The 14,659-nt window shown below is 42.0% G+C and overlaps 2 protein-coding genes across 4 annotated transcripts in view; one reads left to right on the top strand and one right to left on the bottom strand.

Annotated features, from left to right (window-relative positions):
* The window catches only part of LOC123844869 (radial spoke head 10 homolog B-like), a 54,928-nt gene extending 43,416 nt beyond the window's left edge, over positions 1-11,512 (top strand). Inside the window, exons 18-19 of the mRNA XM_045875820.3 lie at positions 10,194-10,392; positions 11,244-11,512. Coding sequence (XP_045731776.1) covers positions 10,194-10,392; positions 11,244-11,418 — 374 coding nt within the window. The 3' untranslated portion in view covers positions 11,419-11,512. The remainder of the gene's footprint in view (positions 1-10,193; positions 10,393-11,243) is intronic.
* Positions 11,513-13,554: 2,042 nt separating this feature from the next.
* Positions 13,555-14,659, bottom strand: part of CCZ1 (CCZ1 homolog, vacuolar protein trafficking and biogenesis associated) — a 30,824-nt gene continuing 29,719 nt past the window's right edge. For all 3 annotated transcript variants that reach the window (XR_010412030.1, XM_045875819.3, XM_064593309.1), the window contains one exon: positions 13,555-13,903. Coding sequence is in view for 2 of the 3 variants with exons in the window: in XM_045875819.3 (XP_045731775.1) it covers positions 13,848-13,903 (56 nt within the window). In the remaining variant the exon portion in view is untranslated. The remainder of the gene's footprint in view (positions 13,904-14,659) is intronic.

Here is a 14,659-nt window from a genome sequence, read left to right as displayed (position 1 = left end):
TTTGCTTTCATTCTATTAATGTATCACATTGATTTGCATATGTTGAACCATCCTTGTATCCCAGGGATAAATCCCAGTTGAACTTGGTGAATGATCCCTTTAATATGTTGATTTTGGTGTATTAGTACTTTATTGAATATTTTTGCTCCTATATTCAAAAGGGATACTGGCCTGTAGTTTTCTTTTCTGGTAGTGTCCTTTTCTGGCTTTGGCATCAGCGTAATGCTGACCTCGTAAAATGAATTTGGGGGTTTCCCTCCTCTTCAGTTTTGGGAAGAGTTAGAGAAGGATTTGCATTAATTTTTCAAATGTTTGATAAAGTTCAACAGTGAAACTATCTGGTCTTGGGCTTTTCTCTGCTGGGAGATTTTTGGTTACTAATTCAACCTTACTAGTAATTGGTCTGTTCAGATTTTCTATTTCTTCTTGGTTCAGTCTTGGTAGGTTGTACGTTCCTAAGAATTTCTCCATTTTTTCTAGGTTATCCAGTTTGTTGGTGTTTTATTGTTCCTAGTAGCCTCTTATGACCTTTATATTTCTGTGGTATTAATCATGTTTGTTTTCATTTATAATGTTGTTGATTTGGTTTTTTTCCTTGGTTAGTCTAGCTAAAGGTATCAATATTTTTTTCAAAGGGTCTTAGTTTTGTTAATATTTTCTATTTTCCTGTTCTCTATTTTGTGTATTTCTGCTCTAATCTTTATTTCCATCCTTCTGCAACTTTTGGATCTAGTTTCTTTTTCTAGTTCCCTAAGGCAGAGTTAAGTTAGTTTATTTGAATTCTTTGTTTCTTAATGTAGATGTCTATTGCTATGAACTTCTTAGAACCACTTTTGCTGCAACCTGTAAGCTTTGGTATATTGTGTTTCGATTTTCATTTGTATCAAGATACTTTTATTTTTTTATTATGTTCAATTAGCCAACATATAGTACGTCATTAGTTTTTGATGTACTGTTCAACGATTCATTAGTTGCATATAACACCCAGTGCTCATCACAACACGTGCCCTCCTTAATGCCCATCACCCAGTTACCCTGTCCCCTCACCCCCCCTTCTGTAACCCTCAGTTTGTTTCTTGATACTTTTAAACTTCCCCCTTTAATCTTTGATCCGTTGGTTGTTCAGGAGAGTGTTAATTTCCACGTGTTTGTGAATTTTCCAGTTTTCCTCCTGTTACTGATTTCTAGTTTTATACCATTGTGGTCAGAGAAGATACTATCAGATTTCAATCTTGAATTTGCTAAGACTTGCTTTGTAGTCTAACACATGGTCTATGCTAGAAAATGTTCCACGTGTGCTTGAGAAGAATGGTCAGAATGTTCTGTATATGTCTGTTAGGTCCCTTTGTTCTATAGCATTGATCAAATCTGTTTCCTTAATGATTATCTGTCTGGATGACCTATCCATTGTTGAGAGTGGGGTATTAAAGTCTCCAACTGTTACTATATTGCTTATTTCTCCTTTTTGCTCTGTTTTTGCTTTATTTATTTAGGTACCCTGAAGTTGGCTACATAAATATAAAGGTATCTTCTTGATGGACTGACTTCTTTATCATTATATAATGATCTTGTCTCTTTTTACCATTTTTAGTTTAAAGTCTGTGCTGTCTGGGGATGCCTGGGTGGCTCAGTCAGTTAAGCGTCTGCCTTCGGCTCAGGTCATGATCTCAGGGTCCTGGGATTGAGTCCCAAATCAGGCTCCTTGCTCAGTGGGGAGTCTGCTTCTCCCTCTCACTCTGCCCTTCCCCCACCCACTCACTCTCTCAAATAAAATCTTAAAAAAAAAAATAAAGTATGTGTTGTCTGATATTAGTTACCCCTGCCTTTTTTAAAATTACCATTTGCTTGAAATATCTTTTCCACCCCTTCACTCTCAGTCTGTGTCTTTAAGGTTAAGTGAGTTCTCATAGGCAGCTTATTGTTGGATCTTGTCTTTTTATCCATTCAGCTATTCTATGCCTTTGATTGGAGAATTCAATCTTAATTTACACTTAAATTATTGATAGGTAAGGACTTAACTACTGCTCTTTTTTAAATCATTTTCTGATTGTTTTGTAGAGCTACTGTTCCTTTTTATCCTGCTGTGTTTTTTCATGTTTTGATGCCTTTGGTATCAGTATGCTCTTTTAAAAATCATATTCTTTCATGCTATTACTACAGATTTTTTCCCCTTATAGTTACCATAAGGATTATATAAAATGTCTTAGAATTGTAACACCCTATTTTAAGCTGATAAGTTCATTAGAATTCTTAAATTTTACATTTCTCCCCCTCAAGTTTTAGGTTACTGATGTTACCATTTACACATTTTTTTAATATTCTGTAACTAATAACAGATTATTATAATTATTTTTATTATGTTTTTAAACTTTTGAATGAGAGTTGTAAGTGAATTATGCACCATTATATTACAGAATTTATGTATTTACTATTACCAGTGAGTTTTACACTACCTTCTTATGTTTTTATGATGTTAATTAGTATCCTTTAACTTCTACTTAAAGCACTCTTAAGTATTTCCTGTAAGGCAGGTTTAGTGGTGATGAACTCCTTCTTTTGTTTTTTCAGAAAAGTACCTCTTCTCCTTCATTTCTGAAGGACAACTTTGCTGGGTAGAATTCTTGGTTGACAGTTTTTTCTTTCAATATTTGAATAGTTCATTTCATTCTCTCTTGGCCTAAAAAGTTTCTGTTGAAAAACCAGTCAGTAGTCATATAGGGGGGTTCCCTTATATGTAACTTCTCTCTTCTCTGTTACTTTCAAAATTCTGTGACTTTTGAGGATTATAATGTGCTTCAATGTAGCGCCCCCCCCCCGCTTTGGGTTCAACCTATTTGGGGTCTTTACGGCTTCATGGATCTGGATGTCCTTTTCTCTCCTTAGGTTTGGGAAGTTTTCAGCCATTACTTATTGCTTTAAATATGCTTTCTATCTCTTTTTCTCCTCCTGGAATTTCTATAATGGGAATATCGTTTCTTTTGATTGTGTTCCATAAGTCCTGTAGGCCTTCCTCACCTTTTTTTTTTTTTATTTTTGCTCCTCTGACTGGGTAATGTCAAATGCCCTGTCTTCTGGGTCTCTGATTCTTTCTTCTGCATAATCCAGTCTGCTTTTAAAGCTTACTATTGAATTCTTTGGTTTGTTCATTGTATTTTTCAGCTCTAGGATTTCTGTTTTTGGGTTTTTTGATGGCTTCTTTGTTGAATTTCTTGTTTTGTTCTTGCAGGGTTTTCCTAATTTTGTGTAGTTGTGTATTCTTGTAGTTCACTAAACTTCTTCAAGAGGATTGTTCTGAATTCTTCAACAGTTCATAGATCTCCATTTTTTTAGGGTCACCTATTACAGCTTTATTAGTTTCCTTTGGTGGTGTCATGTTTACTTGGTTTTCATGATCCTTGATTCCTTGCTTTGGTATCTATGCATTTGAGCAAGTGGTATCCTCTTTCAGATTTTACAGGTTTGCATTAGCAGAGACAGTTGCTCACCCATCAGCTCAGTTTGGGTTTCTGGATGTGTCTGGTGGTACTTTCTTGGGCAGGTAGTGCTTGTTGTTAGGTCTGTTTTGTGGCAAGGCTACTGCCTGAGCTCTGAGGTTGGAGGAGGAAGGGTGCTGCTGGCTGAGAGCAGTTTTAGGTAGGATTGATGGCTTGGTTCCCTGCCCAAGTGTGGCTACAGGATAGGCTTCATGGTTGCCTGGGTATTCTTGTCAGGTTGAGTAGTATACTCAGCTGTAGATGAGGCTACGAATTAGCTTCCCTACTCTGGCAGGGCAGCAGGACAGGGCCCATGGCCTGCATGGCTTGTTCGGGTACCTGAATCAGGCAAGTGTGTGAAATGAACTCCCTGGCCACAGACAGGTTACTGGTTTTGCTCTGCAGACAGGGAAAGTCCTAGGCTATCCTCTCTGTTCAAGTGCAGGGCTGTTGGGTGGGCTAAAGACTGTATCCAGCAATGAGGTGGGGTGGAGGTGGGGGGGGGGGGGAAGTACCGTTATGAATTAGTTTCCTTGGCTGAGTGGAGAGGGAAAACTGCTCCAAGGCTGATAATGCTCTTTGGGGTCTTGACTCAAGCCAACCCATGCTCCCACAGTCCCTGGCTAAACAGGGCCACTGGCTTTGCTCTGTAGGCTATCAGCTCTGCCTACCAGACTGCTGAAATGTTGCAGGGCTATACAGCTTTGCAGATGTTCTGGCCAGGCTTTCTGGTTGAGCAGTGGAACCCTCCATACGTGGAACTGGCTGCCATACTTTCTGCTTAAGTGGTGATGGATTATGCAGCTTCCAGGTGTTCTTGCCTTTCTGCTCAGATGCCATAAGCCAGGCTATGACTCAGCTCTTCTGTCTGGGCAGTGGGCACCAACCAGGCTCCAGGGCTGGCACAGCTCTTCATTTGAGGCCATTAATCAGGCTGACCTGTACCCTGTGGAGTTTCCTGGTCCGATTTCACCACCAACTTGGTTCTGTAGGTGAGCAAAGATGCTGTTTGGGGGCTGCCACTTGGGTGCTGCAGGTAGGAACTCAGTCTGCCAAGATTTCAGTGCTGTTGCGAGCCCCTCCCCCTTCTGTCACAATCAAATTCCCAGTGGTTGAGCCCCCACATTCCCTAGCAATTCCCATGGAGTAAGACTGGAGTGGGGGCCCCCAAGAAGTGACCCACAAAGCTGGGGAGCTGGATGTCTACCCTGGACTCTCTTTTCCCACTGGAGGAACCACAGGCTCAGGGGAAGCCTCAGTTTGGTGCTGTGGCAGCCTGGGAGTGGAGAGGGGAGTGTGGTCAGTATGTAGCCATTCCTCTTACCCTTCCAGTGCTGTTTTGTTCTCTGTGGTGAAGGGGGTGCTTCAGCTTCACCCCTGTATTCTAGGATTCTCTCAGTGATGTCCATGAATAGTTGTTGGTTCTTTTTTTGGAGAGGGAGTGAAGTCAGGCAATGGCCTATGTCCCCATTGTGGTGATGTCACTTCTCCTGGAGTTGACTCTCAAGAGCATGATCTTACCAAGTTGTCACAGTCTGTTAGGACAGCTCTTCCTCCAATGTGGGCCCTGCATGTCCATCTCTCAAGCCTGATACTATTGACTATCTCCTTATACAGTTGATTTGTCTCTCTCAGAAGTCTCATTCACTTTTTTAAAAATTGGAAGTATAATTAACACAGTGTTAGTTTCAGGTGTACAATATAATTTAACAATCTTACACATTGCTCTCTTCATCAAGATAAGTGTATGCTTTTCTTTAAGATTTTATTTATTTATTTGAGAGAGAGCACAAGTGGGGTGAGGGGCAGAGGGAGAAACAGACTCCCTGCTGAACAGGGAGCCTGATGTGGGCCTCGGTCCCAGGACCCTGGGACCATGACCTGAGCTGAAGGTAGACACTTAACTGGCTGAGCCACCCAGGTGCCCCAAGATAAATGTACTCTTGAACCCCTTTTTAATTTCACCCATCCCCCCCATTCACCTCTCTGGCAATCAACAGTTCACTGTATTTAAAAGTTTGTCTTTTTTTTCTTACTTTATTCATTTGTTTCTTAAATTCCACATATGAGTGAAATCATATGGTATTTGTCTCTGACAGACTTCATTTAACATTATACACTTTAGGTCCACCCATGTTGTTGCAAATGGCAAGATCTCATTCTTTTTTATGGCTGAGTAATATTCCACTGTATGCATACATGTGTCTAAATATGTACATACATATATACACACACATGTGTATACATATATATACATAAACACACAGACCTTCATCCATTCATCTATGGATAGACACCTGGGTTGCTCCCATGTTTGGCTATTGTAAATAATGCTGCAATAAACATGGGGGTGCATATATCTTTCCAAATTAGTGTTTTCATGTTCTTTGGATAAATACCCAGTAGTGGAACTAATGGATCATATGGTAATTTTAACTTTTTGAGGAGCCTCCATCCCATTTTCCACAGTGGTTGTACCAATTTGCATTCAGTGCAGCAAGAGTACGCATGGGTTCCTTTTCCTCCACATCCTTGCCAACACTTATTTCCTGTTTGTGACGAGCCATTCTGGCAGATGTGATCTCTCATTGTGGGTTTTATTTGCATTTCTCCTAAGTGATGTTCATCTTTTTGTGTCTGTTGGCCATCTGTATGTCTTCTTTGGACAAATGCATATTCAGGTCCTCTGCCCATTTATTAATAGGATTATTTGGGTTTGGTGATAGGTTTTTTAATATATTTTGGATATTAATCCCTATCAGATATATCATATCCAAACATCTTTTCCAATTCTGTAGGTTGTCTTTTTGTCTTGTTGATGGTTTCCTTCACTGTGCAGGGGCTTTTTATTTTGATGTAGTCCCAATAGCTTAATTTTGCTTTTGTTTGCCTCAGGAGACACATCTAGAAAAATGCCACTAGGGCCAATGTCAGAAACTACTGCCTATGTTCTCTTCTAGAAGTTTTCTGGTTAGGTCTTCAATCCATTTTATTTTTGTGTATGAGGTAAGATGGTCTTTAAAGATGCTCAAGTTAAAAACAAAACCCTTATTTGGTGCCTCATATTCCTTCTAATATGACCCCTTTTCCTGCTAAAATCCTATCTGCTGCCTCCACTTCCCCAACTCCCAGGTCATTACTCAGCCCTGTCCACACTGTGGCTTCCAGCTTCATCCCTCTCCTTTGGCTGGGGTCATCCAATGCCACTGGGCTCTTCCTATTAAAAAAGGACCAGGTGTGTTGAGTTAAAAAGTAAAATATCACACAACCATTTGGACATTAAAAGCAAAACCAATACAACAAAAAGCCCCACCAAATATGAGTTCCTCTATTCTAAATAATCCTGAGAGAAAAATAAAATTACATTTCTGAGAATACTTAGAAAAGTGAAATAATAGAAACATTCCCTATGAGACATGGTCAAAACTATAGCCTGAGAAAATGTATAGTGTTAAATGTTTTCACTATTAAACAAGAAAACATTGTAACTTCAATATTTGGCCCAAAAGGGTAGAAGGGAGGAGTAATGAAATACAAGGAGAGTAGGAGGAAGGCACTGACAAAAATATAAACTCAAATTATACATAAAACAAAAATACTAAAGTTACTAAAATTGATCATTCTGAAAGCTGGTTCTTTATGTGAGAAGATAGACACCCCCAACCTAGTGTAGTCAGGACGAGAGTTATAGAACGCATACCATCTCACTTGGAAGGAAAAAATCCTCACAGACAAGATTTTTTTTTTTTTAAGTGTAGTGAAAGGATGCTATATACATCTCTAAGCTAATACATATGAAAAATTTGAAATTATTTTCTAGGAAGATATTAATAACAAAAATAGACTCAGAAAAATACAGAAAACCTGAATAATCATGGGGGAAAATCATCAAAAAGTTGCTCTCCTAAATTTAATTTTATGAGCAAAAAACTTAAAAGACAGTACCAATTAAGAATTGTTCTTACATGCTTATTTTTAAAACTCCAAGCATAAAAAAAAAAAGTTCATTTAACAAAATCAGTATAACCAAGACCTGAAAACGTGACGAAGATTAAAACAAACAAACAAAAAAACCCTGTTTCTCCCCTGGGAAAGGGGAGGGGGTTGCATAAAAACCACCTGAGCAGGGAGATCACTGCTGAATTCCCAGAGGCTAAACCATGCTAAGTTAATGAAATCTAAACAATACTAATTCAAAAGTTCCTTTTGGTCCACAGAGTCTTTCTTCCACTTGATCCATTCTGTGGTTGATGCTCTACCGCATTTTCATCTCATGCACTGTATTTCTCAGCTCCACAATTTGATTTTTTGATTTCCATCTCCTTGTTAGAAACTTTCGTTCGTAGGTGGTTTTCCTGATTTCATGGAATTGTGTGCTTGTAGCTCCCTGAGTGTCCTTCAAATGGCTACTTTGATGCTCAGTCAGGTCAGTCGCAGACCTCTGTACCTTTGGGGCTGGTTACCGGAAGATTACTGTGCTCTTGCCGTGGTGTCACGTTTCTTAGATGGTTTGTGTTCCTTGAAGTCTTGTGTTGCTATCTTTGCCCCTGAAGTCTCCACTAACAAAACCTTCCTTCGGCGTTGCTAGGGATTCTGAAGCTTTCTCAGACCACCTGAGGATACACCTGTTCAACATTTCTTGGTCCCTTTTGTGGCAGAATTCTTAAGCCCACGCACCTTCTCTCGATCCTGTGATATACCAGGCTGAGTGCTGGCAGCCTCCCTTTTGCTTTCCCAAGGTGGGTGCTAAAACTCAAGTTTGTGGTCTCTCCCTGGCCCACATGCTGTGAGGGCTCACTCCCACTAATGTTACATGGGTGAGGGGCATCAGGTGTTGTGGGGCGGCTGGTACCAATGACCTACTTTCTCTCCTTATGCATTTGCTCTTCTTGGACATTTCATATAAATGGAATTGTGTCCATTGTATCTCTCTTTCACTTGTAATTACTTTGGGATTCATTCATGCTGTAACAGGTCTTAGTATTTTGTTCCTTTGCATAGCTGAGTAGTGTTCCATTGTATGAATAAACCACATTTAATCTCTTCATCGGTTGGGATGGACAGCCGGGCTGTTTCCACTTTGGGCTATCACGAATAGTGAAAACTGGCGTCAAGGCATGGTGGACATATTTTCACTTTTCTTGGATAGATATCTAGCAGTGGAATTGTTGTGTGATGTAACTAGCCAGGCTGTTTCCCTAATTGGCCATACCATTCTATCTGCCATCAGTAATGTATGAGAAGATCTGGTCTTTCCATGTCCTGGCCAACACTTAGTGGTGTGTTTAAATTTTTTTTATTGGGTTGTCTCATTGAGTTATTTATGTAACCTGGATACAAGTCATTATTTATCTATTTGGCAGATATTTTTTCCTGGTGCATCATCTTTTATAATAATTTGTTTTGGCAAACATGGCTTGTGGGAAAACCACTATTAAATCATCTAACCTTCATACCACCTCTGTGACATGGGTCCTCGATGGTTCCCTTTTTGCAGAAGAGGAAACCAGGCACAGATATTCACTTGTAGATCGTAGAGCTAGTAAGTGGCAGAGCTGAGCCTTGACTCTAACTTGTTTGGCTCATGTCTGTGCTCTTAACTACTGCACCCTGCTACTTCTGAAGCAGAGGCTGGGCCTGCCCGGTGACATGGTGCCCAGAGCCTGGAAGAGGGTCAACAATCCCAGTGAGTTGTTCTTCATCAGTTACTTCCATGCACAACATTCTCCCAAGGCTAGGCCCGCCACGGATTATACTGATGTTCTAGAACCTAGGAACTCCTGTGGGAAGTGCCGATGAAGGCTTCCCTCAGTCTCTGTAAAATTGGGCATTGGTATCGAGGTTCTTCCTATTAGTGTTCCACTCTGTGCTCGCCACAGTGGCTCCTGGGATGGGAAGCTGGACTATTCACAGGACCTTACCTTTCCATTGTGCCCATCCCCACACTCCTCACCCAGCCCAGCCCTCACACAGCAGAGTAGCCCACGCTAGAGACAGTCTAAAAACACTTGTTGTCTTGAGAGATCTCAGAGCTTACTGGTATTACAGAACAGTCCAAAGCATTATCTTCCCAGAATCAGCTATTTAAACATATTCCACAGTGGCTATCTGTTGGCCCTAGTAGATGTGAAGCAACTCTCACCAATGAAGAGTTAGTTAAAAATCTTCTTTCATGGGGCACCTGGGTAGCTCAGACAGTTGAACGTCTGACTCCTGGTTTTGGCTCAGGTCATGATCTCAGGGTTGGGAGATCGAGTCCCACATGGAGCTCTGTGCTCAGTGCAGAGTCGGCTTGAGATTCTCTCCCTCTCCCCTTCCCCCTACTTGCAGTCTCTAAATCTTTTAAAAAAATCTTCTTACATTATTTTCTTAATGAAAACTGCCTTTAAAGACAATGCATGCAAAAACCAAGGGTTTTTTTTTCCCCTGTGAAACATGGAAGATGCAAATTTTCCATAGTTTTAATTTTAGAAAACCAAAATACTTATCCATTTAGAAAAAAATACCAGGAGACTCAACATGTTGACAATCGTAGCTCTGGTCTACTGACACTTGCCTTGTTCCAGGTAGGCAGTGAAGCACTTTGTGGTTACCTTACCCCTCCCAAGGCTTGGGGGAAGCACAGCATCATCCCCTCTCACAGGGGATGAGGATGCTCAGGCATCGTGGGAAGTGGCAGAACTGGAATTGTATTCATGCTCATTTTAAACTTTCTTCCAGAGAGAAAAGAAAAATCCAAGGACGAACAAAAAGAGAAACTTGCTGTGTGGGTCACGAGTATGTATATCTTTTTCATGAATATACTGTTCCCTGCACATAAACGTGAAGAAATCCTCAAGGAGAAAATAAGGGAGGACAGGCTGCATCACGCGGCCACGGCCCACCAGAGGAAACTCGAAAACAATGAGTTGGAAGCAAGGTAACCTTACAGAACCTCTCAGCTCCTCTCCTCCATCTTTCCTTCCCATCTCTGTGGACCAAATGCTTTCATTAAAAGTATACAAATTCCTAAAGGAGGCAGCTCCTCCGAGAACCTGGAATTGTCAGAAGGATCCTGCCTGTGACCACCGGTTCTCTCAGGTGGTGAGAACATCTGGGCCCCAAAGCACGCACAGAGAGGCGAGGCCCCGCAGCAGCTGAGCGGCCCCAGCGCTAGGCGACCGGGTTCAGATCCCAACCCCGCCCCTTGACAGGTCGGTGGCCCTGGGCAAGGACCACTCACTGTGCTTTGGTGTCCCCATCTGTAAGTGCAGATAATCCCCCATCAGGCTGTTGTGAGGATTTAGTGAGCTGATGCTGTAAAGTGTCTGGAACGGTGCCTGGCACATGGTGAGCACCCACTACCTGCCGTTCGCCTACCTTTCTAGAACCATGGCTGAGAACTGTGCAGTCACATCTGGCCAGAGTGCTAAAGCCTGCTCTTTGCAAAGCACACGTCAAGCCTGTTGGTCTGTTGAAGAAAGCATTAAACTATACTTACGGGCAAAGACCACAAGAATATTTTAAAAGGCCACTCACTAGCTGTTAAGTTGCTACAGAGGAAAATGGTTCAAAAATCACTTTAGATACATGAAAATTTTCTTCTGGACTGTCTAGACATGGCATCACTTTATATTTCAGGCAAACTGAGGACAATTTACAGTTCTGCTTACAAAAACTACTGAAATCTAGGTATGGCCTACTAGGCATAAACATAATACAGCATAAAACTGGTTTTGAAATTGCAAAGAAAAATCAAAGGTACCTTCCTGTGTTTGCTTCTTGTGTTAGGCTGAACACCTTGAGAGAGGAAGAGGCCAGAAGACCAGACTATGATGTCGACATCACTGTGCTCAAGGAACCGGAGGATGCCCCATCCTCAAGTTTCACACTGAGCCCCCCTAAAGAGGACACGGCAGTGTCCCAATCCAGCAAGCCCGTCATAAGTAAGAAAAAGAAAAAGTAGAAGTTACTGGGTTTGGAAACGAGCCCCAAGAACAAGCAGATGTAAAAGGAGCTTACAATGGAAGCATGGTAACACATTTCCTGACCAATAAAATTGTGTCTTACTTCTTGTCATAGTGTCTTTGAAATACCACTGCCTGGGCCACTGCGTTTCATGTTTCTTATGTGGCTGAATCACAGAAATGCCTGCATTTTGAAAACGGAGCTGAATAATTAAAAAAAAATATATATATATTGAAGGCACATGCATTTAATACCCGTGTGCTATTTTCAAAGTACAGTATTGGAGATGAAGTTTAGAATCTGTTAAAACTCATCAGAAGACCGTCGGTGGTGGACAGATTTATTTAAACATTTCTTCAGGGCTCCCTGCCAGAGCCTGGACCACCTCCTATGCCCGTCACCACCCTGTATCCAAATTGTACCTGTCCTCACGTGCTGCCTTGTATCCACTCCTTCCCTGCTCCCACCAGTTCCCCAGCACTGCAAAAACTGCAGGGACAAAAGGCCAAGACAGAAAGGCTGAGGAATAGGTGTGCAGCCAGCAGTAAGTGAAACTTTAAGTCTGTGTTAGAAAATGTTATGCTAATTTGTGTTAAATTTAAGGGTAACCACCAAAAGCAAGAAAATACAATCTACAGCTTCCAAACTAGTGGAAGGAAGGAAACGATCATCCAACATGAAGCTGGGGAAAGGGAAAACGACAAAGAAAAAGGCTGGAAACTGAAATCACCAAAGATGGTGGGGAAAGTGCCAATACACCTCACCATTGTGAGCAGGTTCAACTCCCCTCTTCCTCCACCCAGGCCCCCAGATAATTAGACTGAGTTCAAAATCGAAATTCACTTCACTGTTACTCTTTACAAGGGAAACCTCTTAAAACCAAAGGATGAAAGTAAAATATGAAAAAAGATGTACTAGGAAAATCTAGTTGAGATAACTTGAATCGTAAGCAATATTAGAACAGAATTTAGAGGCGCCAGGGTGACTCAGGTCATGATCTCAGGGTCGTGAGATCAAGCCTGGTGTCAGAATCTGTGCTGAGTGTGGAGCCTGCTTAAGATTCTCTCTCTCTTGGGGCGCCTGGGTGGCTCAGTCGTTGGGCGTCTGCCTTCGGCTCAGGTCATGATCCCAGAGTCATGGGATCGAGCCCTGCATCGGGCTCCCTGCTCGGCGGGAAGCCTGCTTCTCCCTCTCCCGCTCCCCCTGCTTGTGTTCCCTCTCTCGCTGTGTCTCTGTCAGATAAATAAATAAAATCTTAAAAAAAAAAAAAAAATTCTCTCTCTCCTTCTGCTCCTCCACCCCCTTGCCTGTTCATTCTCTCTAAAAAAAATAAAGAACAATATAAAGCAAACAACTGAACAGGGATAAACCCAGAAATAATGATAAAAGGACCAACCCCTCAAAAGATGGATTATTCATAAACGTCTTACATCTTGGCCTTGCAAAAGCTGGCAGAATTATAGGGAGGAAGCAGATCAAAAAGACAAACATTTAGTAAGGATAAGCAAGGAAACTGAAAAGTTTGAACACAGAAACAGGACTGCAATAGAGAATAAACACTGACTGCATTTTAGGTTGAAAAGTACAACTTCAAAGGATACATCCAAGACCATGATCTAATTGTGCTGCAATTAATAAGTCAGCAATGAATCGATGATACCGAATGCCTTCTATTGCCAGAAAGAGACACAGTCTCAGGTAACTCATGGGTGAAGAGTGATTCATGATTTCATAATGGAAAGGCTAAGTTACATAAGACATGAGAACGGCAACAAAAATTCCAGCCAGGCTACATCTCAGCTGTGAGGACACCTTAAGCAGCTGTGGCCACTTGGGGGTTCTACACGACAAATGAAGAATGCTTGCCGTTTAGACCACACTGGGGCACTTCCATTCAGTCCTTTGTATTATACGTGGTCTAAAAATCACATTCGTACTCAAGAGAAAAACCAAGTCTAGCAATTACTTTGGCCAAATGCTCTGGGTTCGCTACCACAGATCTAGTGACCAGGGAAGGGACCCGAACTCCGAGAAGCTCTAGCTGCTAGAATATCCCCAAGGACGAGCCAGGGGCCCTCTGAGCGGAGTGGTCCACAAGCAAGCAACAGGTGAGAGACTCAAAGCCAAACCAGAATTTTAAAAACCTTAACAATTTATTTGTCTTATTTTCCAATAAAATATTCACATAATGTCAAAAGAATTGAATGAAAGAGATGTAGCCGACTACCTTTAATTATTTCCACATAAATATTTAAAATCTAAAAACCCCAGCGGATCATCGGACTGAGTAGAAATTTGATTCTTCAAAGCAAGTATTGCTTTACTATTGTCATTAATTCAGTCAATAATATGACCGAGAACCTGCAGCGGTAAACAAAATGCCTGCTGAGCTGTTTTTTAAAAGATGTTTCGGCGAGTCATTACGGGTCAATCCAAGAAGAATATGTTATTGAACTGCGTTGCACAAAGTTTCTTTACCTCTTCTGCAAAAAAAAAAAAAAAAAAAAAAAAGGCAGAAAACGGGAGTGAGAAACTGAGGTTTTCACTTAAAAGGTTATAGGATATACGTTAGTACTTTAAACTCTTCTGGAATAGAGTTGGGAATAAATGTCTGCATTTACTGACCTTGAAGCTCCGAGGCCTAGGTCAGAAATGTTCATCAATCAAGAGAAAGGACAACAAAAGCTTTGAGTGCCCCGAGACCTCAGTGCTCCTCAGGGCCGGGGGAGGCGCAAGCGCCTGACACACCCACGGGCTGGGGGACTGGAGTGCAACTTCTAAAACGCTGACAATCAGGTACAACCCTCCAGGAACCCTAGCTGCCACCCGGGCCGCGGTTCAAGTGCTCCCCCGGGGGCGGCACCATCATGACTCCATTCCCCCTGCGCTGGGTGCATTCACTGCTGTTTCTAATGCACACGACTCTTGCTACAAGTACTAGTAAGAGAAAAATGTACTGCGTCCTAGCAGATTTGTGCAGAAAACAAAACCACACACCTAACTTTTCTCCTACGTAGAGCAGTGCCCCACCGTCCCGCTCAAGCGGAGCAGCAGGAGAGCCCGAGGCAGTGAAGGGGACACCACCCTCCCCAGCACAAGCAGCTGTCAGGATCAGCCGAGGCGATCCCTGGAACCACAGTGCGCTCGGGACCAGACAACTGGAAGGCGGGCGGGAGGTCCCGCGCTACTGGTCGGCTCAGCCACCGACAGAGGGCTGTAACCCGTGCAGTGAACCTGAC

The sequence above is a fragment of the Mirounga angustirostris genome, unplaced genomic scaffold (genome assembly GCF_029215605.1).
Source record: "Mirounga angustirostris isolate CCGP_5_RB_7025 unplaced genomic scaffold, mMirAng1.0.hap1 SCAF_5, whole genome shotgun sequence".
In the NCBI taxonomy this organism is placed as follows: domain Eukaryota; kingdom Metazoa; phylum Chordata; class Mammalia; order Carnivora; family Phocidae; genus Mirounga; species Mirounga angustirostris.
This window is presented reverse-complemented; position numbering and strand designations above follow the sequence as displayed.